Source organism: Pecten maximus, chromosome 1, assembly GCF_902652985.1.
Source record: "Pecten maximus chromosome 1, xPecMax1.1, whole genome shotgun sequence".
NCBI lineage: Eukaryota > Metazoa > Mollusca > Bivalvia > Pectinida > Pectinidae > Pecten > Pecten maximus.
This window is the reverse complement of record NC_047015.1, coordinates 46,327,518-46,348,689: the sequence shown is the minus strand read 5'-3', so window position 1 is coordinate 46,348,689 and position 21,172 is coordinate 46,327,518. Positions and strand designations below refer to the sequence as shown.

The window sequence follows — 21,172 nt, the reverse complement described above, 5'->3', positions numbered from 1 at the left end:
TTCGTTATAAACCATAATTGCCATATTGAATTCAAGAATGTTAATGACATACTCCAAAACGTTAACACTAAAGTCTACGGGAAAAACAATTGGTTGGTCCCTTAAGAACACTATAACTGTTGGGAGAGGCAGTTTAAAAATAGGAAAATATTTGAAAATATAACTAAAATTAGAGTATTTTGCCATAATCACTGAAATATCTAGGTAAGCGATGCAAACCCTCTGGGCCTCTTGTTTATTTACAGTACACGTTTTCTGGAGTCATATATAACAACATCTTAAGTCTATGTCAAATATCCATGATCACACTCATGTGATGACAGCCTGTTATGTTTGATAGCATAGTACTGAATATGTTTTAGAGTTTCGAACATAAACATATCCGTTTGTCTGAATACGTACTGTCGACTGAAGTAGTCATGTTTCACACGACTTCATTCATGTATGTGAAAAGTAATTGTATATATCACAGCCAACTGTGGTTTGCGGTTATAATATACCGAAATATTTTCACATGCATGCCTACCAGTCAAAATTGCATAGTGATGAGTTTTTGCATGGTTCTGTTCGACAATAGTTTGTCGAACTCACGTCGGTCCCAACACAGACACACAATCATTACGAGATTTTTACACTTGGCTCTAACTTTGAAAAAGCTTAATTACTACCTTGTATTATTGATGTATGGTTATGTCTTATATAAATGTGATATGAAGCAAAAAAAAATAGCAATTTTAGCTCATCAGGTATTGCTAAGATCGCGTGGAGTCGAAGTTCCTAACTTTTGTGACTGGAAAAAACAGGGTTTAATAAAACAAAATTATAAATTACCGTCAAAAAGCATCATATACAAGTGTCATGAGTAAATTTGGTTTGAATTTAGATAATGATTATATGAATTAAAACTTCGAAATGTAGAACTCAAAGAATGTGGGTTTTTTGATATCAGAAATGATGTAGAAAATCGCATTCAATACAATTTTCATATCCATTTATATTTTCAGGCTTATAGACGATCATTTGACCGTGGCTACGACAGAATGGTACTGCCTGGCCTTAATCTCACGGACCATCAACTCTTCTTTGTTACGTATACACAGGTATGAATGTCGACAGGAGAATAATATCCGTTTCAAGTGGAAAAATCACGATGAGTATCAAAACGTGGTCAGTTACAATGTACCATCTCCTATCCAACAGCATCCGGATCTTTGGTCGCCTTATCTAACTCTGGTTTGTTACGACGAAAGTAATCTTGAAAGATTTAAAGAAATAAAAGTTCACAATCTTTAGAAGAAACATGAGTATAAAAAAGCTTTTTAAGGACTCTGCTAAGTTATATGATAAAAGACTCTTTATGTTTCAGACCATGTGCGAGAAAGTGAACGCCCGAGGAGTCGAGTTATACTACATGGATAGCAACCATCCTGTATTACCGAGATATATCAGGTCAGTACAGTGTATTGTGGGGTAGGAGTGAGATCTAAAGAGACTGCATAAAGTTATATAATTATTTTTTCTTTGTTTTCATGGTAAATACTCAAATGTGATTGGTCGAAAAATTCATTTTCATTCTTCTATGAAAGAAATTCCGAGAATGGCGCGAAAAATGTGACGTCACAATACGACAATTGACGTTGCGTATTGATTTAAGAAAAAAATAATCCCATTTAAAACCAGTAAAATTGTACATAAAACATGTTTTAAATTAGAAAATCATTTAAAAAAATTAATTATAAGCGTTGATGTCAATTATTTTTTAGTTTCATTGGGGTATGAAACAAATTTTGTTTGCAAACAAAATTTGTTTCATACCCCGATGAAACTAAAACAAATGACATTAATGCTTAAATGAAATATATTCACACAAAAGGTGTATCAGATCCCTTAAAATCATTGGTTCTTTTATAACCTGTTTTTTATAAGACAGAGAGATTAACCAGGACATTCCTTATATAAAACACTAATATCGTTGAACTTTTTCCATTTCAGAGTTCATGGATCGCTTTCCAATTTTCCAAAATTTTCAGCAGCTTATAAATGTTCTAAAAAAAGTCAAATGAACTCCGATTCGAAATGTATTGTGTTGTGAAATTGTATTGTAAATGTGAACACTATATACTGTATGATATTATGATTATTAAAGCTATATTTTCTCAAACCGTGTGTCTTGTAATTTGCTCCTGCTGTTTAATTGAATGTGTATATTGATGTATGGAAACGTCAAATGTTTTCAATAAAGCAATGAGCCTTATCGCACCCCGCGATCTCCCAAAGATGGCGGCCAGATGATTTCTGTGCATGTCAGCATTGCTATGATTATACAAATAGAGGATGTCGATTACACGACTTAACTTTCTATGTATAGTCCACGTGTGTGGTACTTCTTATTTGTTGGAATGTATGATACTATTATGTTTGTTTATATGTGTAATGAACGACATATTCTACTGTTCCCCTTCCCTCTCCTTGGTGTATGGAGTGTAAATTGTTTATAGACAAACCTTGTTTATGTTACTACGGACATCGTTATGAGTTGGGCCGTTTCCTTTGAGACGAGTTGACCTTTTAACATACGTCTGAAACTTCCTCGTTTTGGTTTAGTGTATCTCTTATATCATAAAATTCTAGTTGATTTTCTTTATATATATAATATATACATAAATAAACTACGAGATATTTACTTCAAATCCTGCACGAATAGCATTATATCTCGGATAATCGAACTGGTTTATTGGCATCAATAGAAAAAAAATTATACACACTTTTGACTTGTTCAATGATTATAAGTTCATCAGAAACTTGAACTTTGCGATTCTTTGAAGATTATTCGTTTCCAACTGATAATGCCAATTTTATTTGAAAATTACCCGCCTTAATGAAATTTCATGGAGAGTCAAGGGGGGATTCATGATATTTAAAAAAACACATAAACCGTATGTTTAAAGATGTACCCAAACATTAGAGTATATAGAGGATTCCTTCAAAAGGTTTTTTAGTGAAAACCCGCTCTCCGTAACGATATTTCTAAAATGACATAATAATGCACAAATGTTGTATTTTTTGAGGATCAGTAGTTCCTCAATATCCGAATAATAAAAGCACTATGATAAAAAGCAACAATATTCAAATTTCAATACATCAGATTTACTGAATCCCAAAGTGTTTTCTGTAAATTGTAAATGACTAGGATCTTATGGGTGACAGTTGTATGCACAATAGCCTAACAGTAACATAATGAAATTGTTACCAATCATATCAAGCCGACTGTTAATCTCCTTAATATGTTAAATGCTAATTGTAATATATCATGAAAGATGTATATCTTCCTTTATTTGACCACAGTATGTCAATGATGTGAATTTATTTATTCGTTTTACTGATGCATTACAAGACATTGTACAATATAATAATAGTATAAGTAAAGAAAAACAAACACTGAAGTTACTACAAAAATATCTTTAGTAATGTTTTAGCACTGCCGTTTTCACAAACAACATAAGAGAGTCTACAGAGCTCAACTTAAACATAGAAAACTATACCTAGTGGATTAACACGATCATAGAAACACAGCCATCCACAACTCGTGTGTGGCCTTTAGACTCTATACATCAAAACAGTAACCAAATATCACAGTTAGCTTCGCGTATTCTGTTTTACCAAGCCTCTAACAAAATGAAGAAACATGTATCATCGGTATGAAGATCGATTTGCCTTATGGCAGACAATGAATATTTAAATAACGATACTTTCACAATTATCAGATTCAAATTAAAGTTTGATGTGGGAAACAAAATGGCGATTTTCAACAATACCATAACTTGTCTGATAGACGTGACGTAGATTTATACGGTTGGGGTTTCCGTTGGAGAAGCTGACGCCTGCATTCCAATATGCTTTCAGTCACACGGAGGTAATTTATTGTTTTCGTTTAATTACATATTTTGCTGATTACGTCTCATAAAGATTTAAAGTTGTTAAAGTTAGTGCCTTTTTTTATTTCTGATATTCTGATGAAGCCATTTCGAGTCCCATACCATATAGTTCATTTAAATTGTATTGAATTTGAAATAGTCAAGACTCAAAATTGTATTTAATGAGTCATTAAACGAATGCATACAGTTAAACGGTTCGTATGTACTGAAAGCGCAGCACCTTGTAAAATCTACTTTACTCAAACATATCACATTACACAATGTACTAGATCGCCTCTATCACACTTCTAACAAAAGTATAAGATACTGAAACGAATCTATACAAACAATGATACAGTTGAATGTACGAGATGTTATTGTTTCATTAAATTGGAAGCAAAGGAAGAAGAACACTTAAAATGAAAAGCCATTACATTAAAAAAATGTTTCATGTAAGAAATATGTCAAGTTCGGTCAATGGTATACATGTAGATAAAAGCTAGAAGATGTGAACGTTTGGCTTTTTTAGAAATATAAAACAATATTAGTTCTATGTATCAGCTACAGTGTGCACCATGGTTGATCACAGCATACAGTAGATAGCGGCTGATCTGAAAATAGTATATTGACTACACTTCCTCATACGGGTAACCGGAAGAACGGAAAGATCCCTGGCCGGAAGTGATAAGTGGCGACATCTCCACAGAAACGCGACTATTGAGACAATCTTGATCCTTATCATCGTTCTCACTGTCTGAGAAATGAAGCTGTTTCCATGATTTAGGAGAAGACATTTTGTTGATCTGTTTCTGAGGCCACATTTTTAAGAAATTTTGTTTGTTGGCTCCTGGATTATTAAAAAGTGGTACAGCGTCGCCATTTTGTTTAACATATTGGTTGTCCGTCAAACCAATGCCTAGAGGTTCGTTTATATCCGGAGGCCTACAAACACACTGGATATTTGACGCCCTGTTGTTATTGCCGGAGAGGGACGGACTTTTAACAGGACTATCACTTGTGGACAGACGTTTTAACCGGTGACGCTTGTCTTCGCCAATCAGCCAAAAGGTCAACACGTCACCCTTACCCTAAAATCAAACAAAAAGGAATTACTTACAAAACATTGACAATATACAAGGTAATGCCACAAAACCACATCAGGTCACCACACAAGAGAATTTTGAAACCATACTTTGTACATTAAAATGTATCTTATTTGTGTGGACCAAGCTGTCATTCAAACTCAATCCACTGAAAAAGGAACACACACAATGTACATCAATATATTGTCCTATAGTGATGCTTGTGTCACATGTCACACTCTTCATTATGTCTGTCGCCAAATCTAGAAAGGCTAACAAAAATCTAACACACTAGGAACATTTCGATAGCACCGTATCAGTCATAAGCATCGAAAGAAATCATTAGAATATCTCCCTAGTGAATGTCGGTAAAAGGACCAAAATATTATGTTAATTTATTCTCATATAAACCGTATATGCATTTTCCCAGGATACGACAAATGATATCCAGATACAATTACCAGTGCATGTTATATGTAAAATCAGGGGCAGTCTAAAGGACTATTATTCAGTGGTAAATTAGGTGATGTGGTGATGTCTTCCACCATATGGGGTTGATGTATGTTACCTAAGTGAAGTAGAACATGTTGTGTAGACAACCATTGTCCCGGTTAAACTGATTTCCTCCCTTACCTTCATGGTAACCATGCCCCGCTCTGTTAAGTGGTAACCGCCCAGGTCCTCCAAAAGCATACGTGTTGTGTTCGAACAATGGATCTTCAAGGCTGCAAAATCGGGTTTATATAGGTCATTACGCAATTCTAGACGACCTTTAATATAACGATTACCTTCGAGATACTTAAGTTCTTTGATGTGTTATTTTCCGGTCCTACTCAAAAACCGTTATTGTAAATTATTCATTTTTCTAATTTCATACAAAACAAAGCAATGCTAAAATTCTCAAGGAAATGACAAAAAGTTACCTTCCCCTGTAGACTCCATGCGGGACGCAGTGTTGACTGTGTCACCAAAGAGACAGTACCTCGGCATTTTAAGTCCCACCACGCCCGCCACACACGAACCAGAATGGATCCCTACCCTCAGGCGGATCGTGTCAGGACGGTGTCGCATCCGGAACTTTTTTATGGCGTCTAGTAGGTGGAGTGACATGGAGGCGATTTCTCCAGCATGGTTGATGCCATTCCTTTTAGGTAGACCACTGACCACCATGTAGGCGTCACCTATAGTCTCTACTTTGTACACGTCATAGTTCTCAACGATGGAGTCGAACAGTGTGTACAGATCATTCAGTAGATTTACAACCTAAAGATAATAACTTGATAAAAGTATATGTGTTTTCCATAGTTAGGTAGTATAAACTTTAAAAAAAAAGACTATTCTTTATTCCATCCACTATATTTTCATATTTATTTTTTCTAATATTGTGATGATGAGACTTGATTTTATAAATTCCAGAAGAGTTTTTACACTACAGAACTACAGAAACCAAAACATTAAACTTGTAGTACACAATAAAATATATTGTACTTAAGTTAATGCATTAACAAACAAAAATATTATTTGCTAAAAAGAGGCTGCTGCATCTATCGATCCTCGTTACTATACGTACTTGCATTGGTGTGCTTTCAGATGACATCGCAGTAAACCCGCATATATCGCTGAAATAGATGGTTACTGAGTCAAACGATTCGGCTTCCACTTCCTTCCCTCGCTTCAGCTGTTCTGCCACGTACCTGTTGAACGAAAGGCAAGGACGTTAGAGTTAGCTCCCTTTGTATTTAAATTCTCATTATCAGTATAAATATAAACATAAAAAATAGTAAACGAATCCGATCAATACTATACTCAGTAGATATACGAAGTAAGGAATACGTTATTGAGAAAATTGATAAAGCAAGCCAATGAAAATGTTGCACAACTTCTTAGTCATTTTATAAATGATCTAGTGTGATAGTGTGGTCACACAGTATTCCTTTACTTAAGGGAATCCCTTAGTTCACTTAAATTTTTCCGAAAGAAAGCATTACATATTTTATTGAAGTTTTATTGAACCAAGTTTTTCTTATAAATTCTGTAATGCTTTACTATAGACAATTTTAGTTAAGGGATTTAGGAACTTTGATAAAACCAAGAAGGTATATATCTCGAAATTTTAGCTATTTCTATGACCCCTTCGTATTTGTATACTTATAAAATTTGGTAAGATGAATCACAAGATTTCAGTAAAAACTGGTCATAAAACACTTCTGTTGAAAAAAAATAATTGCTTAATAAAGAGACATAACAAGGGAACGGAATGTTTGCAATACTTGTAGTTTTGGTCAATTAATAATATATAAATTGAGGCAAAACCATTCGTCCAAGGTATCGTTCTGAACACGTCAGCTTTAAACATCCAATATGTGTTTTTACCTTGGAAGCATTTGTTGTAGCAGTTCCTCCGTCTTCTTCTTTTCTTCAATCAGTTGATCAGTCCGTTCTTCCACTACAGCTTCAAGGTTACTGGCGTATTTTTCCATAATGGCGATCATATTGTCGAAAATGTTGGGTTTCCTATTCATAGATCAAACAAAAACCATATAAATTCGGGCTAATTGCACATATTATGAATGAGGCTCTACAATATGTACAGATAAGCAAATTTTACAATCTAAATATAATTAAAAGTCGTATTTTTTTTAAACTTGATAAGCAAACATAGTATTTAAACAATGATCCTAATATATTGCAAGTTTGAGCATTGCGTCGTGACCAGCTATCGAGAAAAACCCGAACGTCACCATGCTATTCTGTACGTGTGCTGCTTGACAACAGGGAACCTGTCGAAGTTGCAAAGATGGAGGAACTACTAAATTGTGTTGCAATGAGCATTGATAAAATGCATTGAAAAGAGGGAGGATAACAAAAGATTGCGATATCCAAAATGTATTGGTCACTGGCTGTAACGACCTTAAGGTGTTTACATGTATCTCAGTGTGTCGTGTACTTTGACTTTTAACTATAAACATTTCGCGAGTATAAGTAGACACTGCATATGGATTACTGTACGGAAATATTTTTTAAAAAGTCCTAATACGTACATTCCTTTTTGTAGAGGTTTCAGTTTGGTTCTTATTGTCTTAAAGTCTGGTCGTTTGAAAGGGTCCTCGTCCCAACACTCCTTGATCACATCCGTGACAAACTTGGGCGTAGTATCCAGCTCGGCAAGGCGGGGACGAAATGGGGGGTCAATGGTGGCGGAGGCTACACGCTTGATTATTTCTGTTATAGTACATAAAAAAAATAATAATCTACTTATATGCATTGGCACAGATCATCACAGGCAATGCATTTGATTTCAAATCTGTTTTCGACTTGGACTACACTCCTTGATAGATAATTATTGAATCTGATAAATGCCAGCTATTCTGACTAAACTTATGTCTCTGTTGATGTATTTATCTCACTTATGGATTAACTGTAATTACAGTCATATAACTCGCCATTAATATTGTCACCCTTTACCTTATGTGATATTTCAAAACTGATAATTGTTTAAGATGCACGAACACTGTAATAAACTCACATCTCTTTAATTGAATTTATATATTTAACTTGTTTGCATTTGAGATAATTAATTGGATACGAGTACAATAGTTTAAACTCGTATTTAAACAAATATCTACTTGGGATGTAGAAATGACATGAGTTAGTATAGGAGTAGCGTACCTTTAGGTGATAGTGTTGTGTTACCATATGGTCCTCTGCGGCTGTGGATTTCGTATAGTATAATGGCGAAGGAGTACACATCTCCTACCTGTGTACCGGAAATTCGTCTCAATTTATTCCTGCGTAATATCTCTGGAGCTAACCAAAGCAAATCTGAAAAAGGTGACACAGCTATAAAAATCCAAAATTATTTCACTTTGATTGTATTAGCGTTTCTCATAGTGTAAAGACTGTAATAAGAAAACGGATATGACGTAATTTCCCTTATTATACTCTTACGTTGTAAACGGGGAATATATATGTGTTTGTATTATCTGCGTTTTTCTGTCCGTGCAAAGCTTGTGCACAAGTTATCTCCTGAACACTTGGGAGAATTTTGTTCATATTCACAACATAACATCCGTAATCTTTTGATATCATCGATCAACATTAAAGGTCGCATTTTACCGCTTAATGAGAAGGTTGGGGTTTTGCGAAGGAAGGAAGGAAGGAAGGAAGGAAGGAAGGAAGGAAGGAAGGAAGGAAGGAAGGAAGGAAGGAAGGAAGGAAGGAAGGAAGGGTATTTCAGCAGTAGGATGCTGTGTTGAATATATCTTTGAACAAGATATTTTACTCTGCCATGTAAATGAGTATATGGTATACATATAGTGCAAGAAGTGTCATGTGTGGGCTGGTCACAGTTGTTAATAATTCTTTTTTAAGTGTTAGTCAAAATATTCAAATGATCGCAAATCATGGTGTTCAAAAAGGGTATTAACTATTTTTCTTCATTAACGCTGGAAATCAACGATTAAATATTTCTGTATTTGAGAGTGGGACGACTGGTTCACCCGTTGTCAGTATATGTGACCGGGTAAGGTGTCCTTGGTTTCCTCGGCACTATATATTCTCTATGAGGTATCACTACAAACACGAACACACCACAGCCTCCTAAAGCATACATTACACGCATGCATCCATCGATGTTGATAGGATGTTAAACAATACAAAACCAAACCGAAACATATAATCTTTATATAGTCTTACTTCTGTAGTATGCATATTCTTCAAAGTTCTCCTCTGCTCCAGCAACAAATTCGTTGAGTCCAAAGTCCGTGATTTTGACCACCCACCGACTGTCCACTACACAGTTAGAGGACCGAAGTTTACCATGGTAACGGATCTCACTGCCGTGAAGGTATATCATTCCCTGAGATAAAACAAATTGTTTACATACAATACCATTGATTTCATCGGTATCTAGAAACTAAGGTGACTTCGTGACAAAGAAAATGAATTACCCACATTTACGTTTTAAAGATTTGATTATTTGAACGAAAAATATTGGCTCAATGCAATAGCATTGTGTAATTTATTCACGATTGACTGATATCCGTCTGGCTTCACTAAAACATATACATTTTATATGCAGGGATATAAGTATTTGATTAACAACTATATCGTATAATAAAAGAGAACGAATGAGCTGTAGTATGGTAACGCGTATAGAACATATTTATTAAATATAATATATCTCAATACTATATACTTACAAAATATATGTAACAATATTGTACATAACTACTTCTAAGTTCATGAATTAATGGGCGGACGGACGAACGGACGGATTACTTTATCAATAGAAATATTCAATCACGGCCGTTTGTAATATAAATGTCTCTATACATATCATTGAAAAATACAGTAAGGAAACACGAAACCAACATAAGGGGATTTTAATATATTAGGTGGACAGACACTTACCCTGATGATATAAAATACTAGGTGGACAGACACTTACCCTGATGGTATCAAATACTAGTGGGACAAACACTTACCCTGATGATATCAAATACTAGGTGGACAGACACTTACCCTGATGGTATCAAATACTAGGTGGACAGACACTTACCCTGATGGTATCAAATACTAGGTGGACAGACACTTACCCTGATGGTATCAAATACTAGGTGGACAGACACTTACCCTGATGGTATCAAATACTAGGTGGACAGACACTTACCCTGATTGATATCAAATACTAGTGGGACAGACACTTACCCTGATGGTATCAAATACTAGGTGGACAGACACTTACCCTGATGATATCAAATACTAGTGGGACAGACACTTACCCTGATGGTATCAAATACTAGGTGGACAGACACTTACCCTGATGATATCAATACTAGGTGGACAGACACTTACCCTGATGATATCAAATACTAGGTGGACAGACACTTACCCTGATGGTATCAAATACTAGGTGGACAGACACTTACCCTGATGATATCAAATACTAGGTGGACAGACACTTACCCTGATTGTATCAAATACTAGGTGGACAGACACTTACCCTGATGATATCAAATACTAGGTGGACAGACACTTACCCTGATGATATCAAATACTAGGTGGACAGACACTTACCCTGATGGTATCAAATACTAGGTGGACAGACACTTACCCTGATGGTATCAAATACTAGGTGGACAGACACTTACCCTGATGATATCAAATACTAGGTGGACAGACACTTACCCTGATGATATCAAATACTAGGTGGACAGACACTTACCCTGATGGTATCAAATACTAGGTGGACAGACACTTACCCTGATGGTATCAAATACTAGGTGGACAGACACTTACCCTGATGGTATCAAATATTACTGGGACAGACACTTACCCTGATGGTATCAAATACTAGGTGGACAGACACTTACCCTGATGATATCAAATACTAGGTGGACAGACACTTACCCTGATGGTATCAAATACTAGGTGGACAGACACTTACCCTGATGATATCAAATACTAGGTGGACAGACACTTACCCTGATGGTATCAAATACTAGGTGGACAGACACTTACCCTGATGGTATCAAATACTAGGTGGACAAACACTTACCCTGATGGTATCAAATACTAGGTGGACAGACACTTACCCTGATGATATCAAATACTAGGTGGACAGACACTTACCCTGATGGTATCAAATACTAGGTGGACAGACACTTACCCTGATGGTATCAATTACTAGGTGGACAGACACTTACCCTGATGGTATCAAATACTAGGTGGACAGACACTTACCCTGATGGTATCAAATACTAGGTGGACAGACACTTACCCTGATGGTATCAAATACTAGGTGGACAGACACTTACCCTGATGGTATCAAATACTAGGTGGGACAGACACTTACCCTGATGGTATCAAATACTAGGTGGACAGACACTTACCCTGATGGTATCAAATACTAGGTGGGACAGACACTTACCCTGATGGTATCAAATACTAGGTGGACAGACACTTACCCTGATGGTTTCAAATACTAGGTGGACAGACACTTACCCTGATGGTATCACATACTAGGTGGACAGACACTTACCCTGATGATATCAAATACTAGGTGGACAAACACTTACCCTGATGATATCAAATACTAGTGACGCTATAAACATGCTGTCTAACTGAAGATCATCATTCTCCAAAATGTCCTGTAAAACAAGATTGTAAGGTTCATTACAGTACAATGATATATAAACATTTTTATTTAATTGCAACAATTAGGCCCATCAAAAAAAGTTTCCTACACTGTGCAGTGTAAAATCATTATACTGCCATAATTTCCTTCCAGGGGACTTAATTCGTGAACTGGTTTGTATCGATTAGAATACATATTAGATTTGTTGACATTACATTTCAATAGGACCGGTAACTTGGCGATGAGGAGAATTACTAATGCATATAGACGTTTCGTGTATACATGTAATACATATTAAATATGGATATGTTTTTCTATAATTATCAATTGATAAAATTGTCTTGCGATTTAAATTCATGATTAGTTTATAGTTAAAAAAGTTAAAAGCATTCAAAGTCTAATACATGTACATACCGACATGACGTCGTTAACCCGATATTTACCTGTAGACTACCCCTCGGGCAGTAGGCGGACACAATCCGACATGACGTCGTTAACCAGATATTTACCTGTAGACTACCCCTCGGGCAGTAGGCGGACACAATCCGACATGACGTCGTTAACCAGATATTTACCTGTAGACTACCCCTCGGGCAGTAGGCGGACACAATCCGACATGACGTCGTTAACCAGATATTTACATGTAGACTACCCCTCGGGCAGTAGGCGGACACAATCCGACATGACGTCGTTAACCAGATATTTACATGTAGACTACCCCCTCGGGCAGTAGGCGGACACAATCCGACATGACGTCGTTAACCAGATATTTACATGTAGACTACCCCCTCGGGCAGTAGGCGGACACAATCCGACATGACGTCGTTAACCCCGATATTTACCTGTAGACTACCCCTCGGGCAGTAGACGGACACAATCCGACATGACGTCGTTAACCCGATATTTACCTGGAGACTACCCCTCGGGCAGTAGGCGGACACGATCCGACATGACGTCGTTAACCCGATATTTACCTGTAGACTACCCCTCGGGCAGTAGGCGGACACAATCCGACATGACGTCGTTAACCAGATATTTACATGTAGACTACCCCCTCGGGCAGTAGGCGGACACAATCCCACATGACGTCGTTAACCCCGATATTTACCTGTAGACTACCCCTCGGGCAGTAGGCGGACACAATCCGACATGACGTCGTTAACCAGATATTTACATGTAGACTACCCCTCGGGCAGTAGGCGGACAAAATCCGACATGACGTCGTTAACCCGAGACTACCCCTCGGGCAGTAGGCGGACACAATCCGACATGACGTCGTTAACCAGATATTTACCTGGAGACTACCCCTCGGGCAGTAGGCGGACACAATCCGACATGACGTCGTTAACCAGATATTTACCTGTAGACTACCCATCGGGCAGTAGGCGGACACAATCCGACATGACGTCGTTAACCCGATATTTACCTGTAGACTACCCCTCGGGCAGTAGGCGGACACAATCCGACATGACGTCGTTAACCCGATATTTACCTGTAGACTACCCCTCGGGCAGTAGGCGGACACAATCCGACATGACGTCGTTAACCCGATATTTACCTGTAGACTACCCCTCGGGCAGTAGGCGGACACAATCCGACATGACGTCGTTAACCCGATATTTACCTGTAGACTACCCCTCGGGCAGTAGGCGGACACAATCCGACATGACGTCGTTAACCCGATATTTACCTGTAGACTACCCCTCGGGCAGTAGGCGGACACAATCCGACATGACGTCGTTAACCCGATATTTACCTGTAGACTACCCCTCGGGCAGTAGGCGGACACAATCCGACACAACGCCATTAACCCCGATATTTACCTGTAGACTACCCCTCGGGCAGTAGGCGGACACTATCAGTATGTGAGGAGAATCAATACAAGCTCCGATAAATGGATTAATGTTATCGTGTCGTAATTCACGCATCTACAAAGAATAAAATAAACCATAGAGTTCCCAGTCGTACAATTAACATTTTACCTACAAGAAAATTAGAGAATACTAGCACAAGAAAGTTGGAGTTACCTCCCTGTATATCGGTAAAAAATTACACTGAAACTGATTATTTATATCACCCGTCTAAAAACCTGGTAAATCTGCAAGAAACGAAAGTATAAAATACTGCGATGTCAACATCTTGTAAAGGCTGTACACATGAACATTGTTCAAGGGCTCAAAGTGTTTACATATTAGCATATTTGTTTGTGTAACTAGGCATATATTGCTATAGAATGCTGGTCTTTATTCCTTTTAGTACTGTATTTACGATGTAAGCTATATGTTATTGGTTGTACTTTATATGTGCATCAAGTAAAGCCAATTTACCAATTTGAGTTCCTTCCTGACATTGCGAGTTAATTCCACGTTCTTTTTGTTGACAATACGAATGGCGGCTATTGTCCCTCGGTACGTCCCGACCTTTGTAAACAGTTGCCGAAAGTCAATCTCGTTCTGGGATCCTAACGATATTTGACTTGTAGCTCTTCCAATCCTCGTCTAAAACATATATTAAAACAGGTCTGTCACCAGTATCTAACCGTAAGATCTAATTGTATGTACCAATTATCTACTTCATCACCGTCTTCTCTACATGATCAACTGAGGCAATTACTTCAAAATCACTCTCTTGCCCTGTACTTTTAGTCTTCATTCTAACACTTCTGGCCATTATTCTGTCTGTTCTACTGTTATCTGTTCCATTTTGTCTAACTTGACATCGCGAGTGTTAAGACCTACCCTACATGACAAGACGATATCAATTGGTATACACATCTTGTTTCTATGTGGTGCAGCATGAACTGACCATGTCAACGCATTTGCCGAGCAACATTCCAATATAATGTCTTGCCGTTGATTGTGCTGTGGGTGAATCTCTTGGTGATGTAGTGGGTTCAATCATTGACTTAATTGCTTTTTAAATCAACGGAACGATGAGAAAGGATCCTCGGAATAGCTCAAATTGTATTTAAACATTTTCAGGAGCATTATCCTGGAAAGCCTTTGGCAAATCTCTTCGTTCATAAAACGACATCAAGTGGTGTTTTATGACAATAAAAGAAGCACGCCTCGAATGGTACCGGAAACAGACCCTTAAAATACTGACTCTCCACTGTACCCCGCAAGACTCCGAAATTATCGTATTGTTAAATTTATGCTGGGGATGTAATAAATTGCATTACCTCGTCATTGCGAAGCAATTCCATTCTATCATATTTTTTTACTATTAAGAATGAAAATGAAAACGAAAACTAATTATGTTCAAACACATTATTTTTACAGTACCTGAAATATATATCATTATGAAGACGAGGTGGCGTCCTAGCTCGTACAGTATAAAGATAATGCCCTATTGCTGAAATTCAATAAGCTGCCTCGTATAATAACAGAGCCATACAATTGTTTATGACTAACATAAATTTAATGATATCCAGAAGTAACACCTTTAAGGATGACAATATACATTGCATATTGAATGGTGTTAATGGTGTCAATATGTTACCATATTCCAAATGATTATAACATTTCTGTTGTAATGTCATGCTAGCTGTGATATATTTCGGCTGCTGATGGAGAAACGTATATTCAAGGCTATGGCAAGTATGCATAGTCAACATACTTCATACATTGGAAAATATACTACATCTCTGGAGATGTTTTGGCGGTCTTGGTGTCACTACCCTGTTTTTTATTTTGAGAACGTGATATTTCGTGATAAAGAAACCGCCTATTATGCCGGAACACTTGGGATTATTCTCCTTGTAAGTTTATCACACGTATTTTATTTGAAACCTGCCCTATACGCTATAAGCCACTCATCAACAGCACTACATTGAATCAATATTCACAGTATGTTATGATCATGATTATAACTCTTTTCCTATCAAGCTTGGCATTTGTTTCTGCCACAATGTAAAGTCCCATCGGCCACATCGTGTAATACAATTACGTTTATTATTAACTTTGGCGACATATCACAGTCAAGTCAGTCAGACAAATTGCAGGTTATAAACTGCAATATTGTACATATTTGTGAGCTAGCTATGCCGATAATTACACTCGTAAACGGTGCATTTATGTTTGTCATCTGCATTTGTCACAGCGCCGACAAATTGACAATTACTTGGCTATGTCCCCCACAGCGAATATAGTCATACATGACTTGCCATAAATTTTCATTATCGTGTGTATATGAACTTACAACACGATATAACAAGGAGCAAACGGGGCGGGTATTTTCTTCTTGTTTCAGACGGTGTTGCAATCTTGGATTTTGTATTGGTTCATTTTAAAGAACAATGATCGAGTGTTTCTTATTACATTTTCCTCTCTTTTCCAAAGGTGACCCACGTAGGATTCTGTGTGTCCAAATTATGTAAATTGTATCCTGTTTTTTTCACGAATAACGAAACTCTCCCTTTCTGTTTTCATTTAACAAAAGAGGGTGACGCTGTTGGAACATAATAACAAATTAAATTTCTTTGATCATTGGATGTTTGAAGCAAAATTATCCAAAGCGATATTGACAGAGACAAAATTAGATTTCATGTGAACATGACACACTCGATTAGAAGACGTGTATTGTTATATATGTAATTATACTGGTGTTATCGTCACATCAGATTGTTTCTGAAAAGAAACACAAGCTAAAAAGTGATACATTTGACATTTTGACCTTGTCGTTTCAATAACGTTATCAATAACAATCTGATTCTAGGGGGCGCTGTGAACGGGGGGGGAATCTGAAAATGACGCAGTATGTTAAGTCATATGCGTCGTTAGGTCATCGTGCAAAGGATTCATATTTGTTTGGTTTCTGTAAAAACAATTATATATTACAGATACAAACAGTTTCCATCAGAACATCTCTTTGTCGTTTAATTACCTCTCATCCGCAATAATGTTTATATTGATATAGTGATGTTATTTGTGCGTTAGTTCATACAATGTACAAGTCATAGTAAAAAGTGAATAAGGTATGTCAGTTAATTAAATAAGAGTAGTTCGTAGTACAGCGTCTTGTATTCAATTTGAACATTTTAAAAATGTGATTGGAATATATAAGCGTGGTGGAGTAGAAATGTGTTGTCATTAGCTGCGATCTAATTGGCGCTGAATCCCTTACAACTGTGCAGCAATCTACCTCAGCGTAATAATGAAGTTACCAGAAAAAACATACTTGCTGACGTGTCAGGGCAAAAGTAACAACACCAAAGTAAATCTGGAAATTATGTTATGTTGAATGTAACGAAGGCCATTTATTTTTCGCCATCATTGGCGGTTTGCGAATATGAGAAGACCTTGCTGTAGGCGCTATTGAGTAAAGTCGCCGAGTTGCAAGAGATCTTACCCTGTTCGTTGACAGCATATGGTTCATAGTGCCACCAAATTGATTCTGCATCGATATGTCTTTATAATCAATTTTCCACAGAAGGCTTGCCAGATCTTGTTCATATCGCCAGTTCCTGAAACAAAGGCAAAAACATCCCAACCTGATTGATGTATGTGAAACATTTCTGTGTATTTATGTCTAAGTACACTATCTATCACGTCTCTGGGTGGTAGTTAGGTGGCAAAAACATAGCCTTAATCTTCTGTCCCAGATAATAGCTTATAGGGAGCAGACCAATTATGTCCACTTATCCATCTGTCTGCTGATAGACATAACTAGAGTATGTCGATGGCAGTAATTTGCATGGGTAGGGTAAATAACAGCTAAATACCGTTATATGTACACCATACATTGGGTTATACAACTTACTGTAACACTCGGGATTCACAACGAAAAGTGTTCATCGAAAGAAAGAATATTATGCTTGCAGAAATGGTTTCAAAAACACAAACAAATGTGTATGGGTTCAAAGCAACTTTTTTTTAAGTATGTATGATTTTAAATTCTACAATGAAAGTTAGATAGACAAGGTAATAGACAACTGTACCACCACCGAAAATCAATGTACACATCTATGTTACACTATAATCATATATTCATGTACGTGTAAGACTCGTATCAAACCGCTATACCTCCAAATTGAAAAAAATCATACAATTTATGAAAAGTGTTTACTAAACTATTTTAGAGCAACAATGATTTGAATATTTGAATATATTCATGTTCGACCTCGTCTTCTTTATTAACATACATTGAATATGTTAAGTCCTTTTGGGACACCCAACTATTGCATTCTTATTCTGCATTTCTTTGTTAATGTTGGTGTATATTTCATTTCTATTTAGAGCTTGAATACAATGATGCTTTGAACTATTATTTGCAAACTGATTTCAAAAACTTAATGCGTTTGGTCCAATATCATTAGATTTCACACCGACCACAAGGCCATTAAAATAAGCCATTACGAAAAAGGTTATGCTACATACATTTACATTCTCAATCTGGGTCGAGTGTCAAGCGAAAGGTCACATGATCGGATAGGTGACCATCGATTCCTTTAATGTAAGATCTGCGATCAAGGTCTAGGTCATAGGCACGCGTGTTACCACTGTGCTACCCGACAGGCCACCAATGAACGACAGTATACACCAGTAGAAGGATTAATGAGGAAATGCCATCTCACGTGAGTTATTGCCAACAAAGATCAATGCTATGACTAACACTGACATTTAAAGGGATATTTACAGCTAAAAGACTTCCAGTTGTATGGAAACGAAGACGTTTGGACGGAATGCAGTTCCATACACTTTGTCGTCGTAATTATTCGACATGAAAGATTATTCTGTCAATTGCATACGGATGCGCGGCTATCCCATATTGCATAATTCCCTCTTTGATATATTCCTTGAAAGTCGTGTGGTACTTTATCATTGTATAAAGCGAGTCTATTCCGGAATGAGGGACACCTGATCTGGCCGTAGATACTAGTGCATCTTTTTTACTGGGGATTAACAGCATGCAGCAACAAGGGTCATAGGCGGACGGGGTGTAGGACATTATATTTGCTTCCTTGCACGGGATTCAACGTCCTTTCACCATTCATATGAATCCTGTTGTCTAATTAGAAAAGCCAGTATTAGAAAAAAAATGGCACAAAGAAAGAAAAGATACGAAAGAAAACTATCAATTCTCCGTATGTTATGAAACATGTTCTTCAAGTAGGCAAGTATGAATGTGAATGTAGTTTGGTATATCACAACAAGTGTAGAAATAGAGAGTGTTGTTTCGGTGAATAAACACTGTCACCGTAATCAAATGATCAGTGCAGCAATGTATACAGAGGTACTAAGTGTACGAGAATGTGAACCAATGAACGAGTCTTTTTCGTCTACGCTCTAATCTATGTATATTGATGTGGCAAACAGTGTATATGTGGATTCGAATTATAACCTGGTCAAATATGACTGTGGTCTCTGTGAAGAAACCCTTGAACTATGGTAGAGGGATACAATAGGTGTAAGTCTATTCTTGGATAACAAACAAAAATTCCGGCTTTTGTAGGACCCACATTGGGCGCCTTCGTTGAGAGCGATCAGGGGTGCAGCGAATATATTCTTTTCACAAATCTGCACGACATGATACAAAGGGGCCATAATGACAGCGCGTCCTAATTGATCAAATTAAGAGACATGACACGAGCGCTCGTGTTCAGTCTTATAATGAAAGGCGTCATTAAGATTTCTGAAGACAGACCACATGCACAGCATTATAATTGCTTAGTTAAGAGTAAGAAGAACCCCGTCCTTTTGGATATCAAAGAGAATTATAGACACAATGGCGTTTGTTACGACACGCCGTTTATACACGCTGAATCTTGATGCAATATAATAAGTTCAGGCATTATTGGAACCTTCTTTTCAGTGCTGCTAACAGAGAAGTGACACAAGTTTATATCGATAAACTGATGTTGCTGCTAAGAGGGGGTCATTCATTCACACGGTTTATTATGTAATATGATAAAATATTTGACGCATCAAGTGTTTGTGTCTTTGACGTGAAAGTTATAATGATTTGATGATAGCAATTAACATCTATTTGTCGTAACAACGGTTAATGAGTTACTTTTAGATATTGACGCTGTAAGATCGAAAACACATTCACTGATTAATTTCGTTATACCAGTTCACATGCAGAAGGATGCACAGTTCAGCTAGACTTTTGATATCCCCACGACAATTTCTAATCATCATTTACATTGTATTTATGATCGCTTTCTGTAATAACGTGAAAAATCTTTGTTAACCCTCATCCTCTGCTACAAATTCCCCTTAAGTCGCCAAAGCTGATAAGGACAGTTTCCTACCTGTGTGCTACAAAACTTTGATAAAAGGTCGGTATGAAACAAACGATTCAATTAGATTTTTTTTAAATGTTGATTTTCATAAAACAATAAATGGATAAACTGTTTGCTGCTTTTACAAATATGGTTTAGATTGAATATGCACTTTATTGGCATTAATATATGACTGGTTCTATTGTAAATAGCGTATCACTTATGAACAACATACCTGTATATAAGAATACTTATTATGATGACGACCAACAGAATACCGCCCGCCACACCAAACAGGATTTCAGTAGTGTAGCCTATAAGGAAACAGAATAAGAAGTCAATATACAGTCAATAGAGGCATTTAAGAGTACATCAAAGAGTTCCGTTCTCTAGCACGACATTAACACGTGACATGGACAGACCAGTGATAAATGAGGGATATATCGTGTCGAGAGCTTGACAGAGACAAAGATTCAATTAGTTTTTTCTATTATATATAATACGCGTAGTTTTCTTTGCAAGACTTCTTGGAATTACCAATTGTGGGGACAAAACATAGCATATTTATTTCTAGGAATAATCGTCCGACTATGTGGTTTACTGACAGAAAATAAGACAGTGAACACACGTAATCCTGTCATCCATCAAACGTAGGTTGACAAGACCTTCCCGTCCCCCGAAATAGACAGGAAAATTAGTTCTCTGTCAGCACCATATCTACAGATAATAAATGTATATACCATATGACAATTCCTCGAGGCGTATACATAATCATATTTTCTTGTGATAAAAGTATCATTTTTCAAATTCTTCT

At 36.9% G+C, this 21,172-nt stretch overlaps 2 protein-coding genes across 3 annotated transcripts in view; one reads left to right on the top strand and one right to left on the bottom strand.

The window, feature by feature from the left end:
- The window catches only part of LOC117335502 (neprilysin-like), a 35,284-nt gene extending 33,140 nt beyond the window's left edge, over positions 1–2,144 (top strand). The window contains 3 exon segments of the mRNA XM_033895543.1: positions 1,005–1,100; positions 1,367–1,449; positions 1,993–2,144. The gene's annotated coding sequence lies outside the window, so the exon portion shown is untranslated.
- Positions 2,145–3,444: 1,300 nt separating this feature from the next.
- The window catches only part of LOC117335489 (guanylate cyclase 32E-like), a 76,902-nt gene continuing 59,174 nt past the window's right edge, over positions 3,445–21,172 (bottom strand). For both annotated transcript variants that reach the window (XM_033895528.1, XM_033895536.1), the window contains exons 10-22: positions 20,594–20,672; positions 17,484–17,598; positions 14,462–14,632; positions 13,958–14,062; positions 12,076–12,147; positions 9,692–9,854; positions 8,666–8,818; positions 8,038–8,218; positions 7,370–7,510; positions 6,567–6,690; positions 5,920–6,259; positions 5,630–5,721; positions 3,445–5,002 (exon numbers count right to left, since the gene is read on the bottom strand). In XM_033895528.1, the coding sequence (XP_033751419.1) occupies positions 4,544–5,002; positions 5,630–5,721; positions 5,920–6,259; positions 6,567–6,690; positions 7,370–7,510; positions 8,038–8,218; positions 8,666–8,818; positions 9,692–9,854; positions 12,076–12,147; positions 13,958–14,062; positions 14,462–14,632; positions 17,484–17,598; positions 20,594–20,672 (2,195 nt within the window). In that variant the 3' untranslated portion in view covers positions 3,445–4,543. The remainder of the gene's footprint in view (positions 5,003–5,629; positions 5,722–5,919; positions 6,260–6,566; positions 6,691–7,369; positions 7,511–8,037; positions 8,219–8,665; positions 8,819–9,691; positions 9,855–12,075; positions 12,148–13,957; positions 14,063–14,461; positions 14,633–17,483; positions 17,599–20,593; positions 20,673–21,172) is intronic.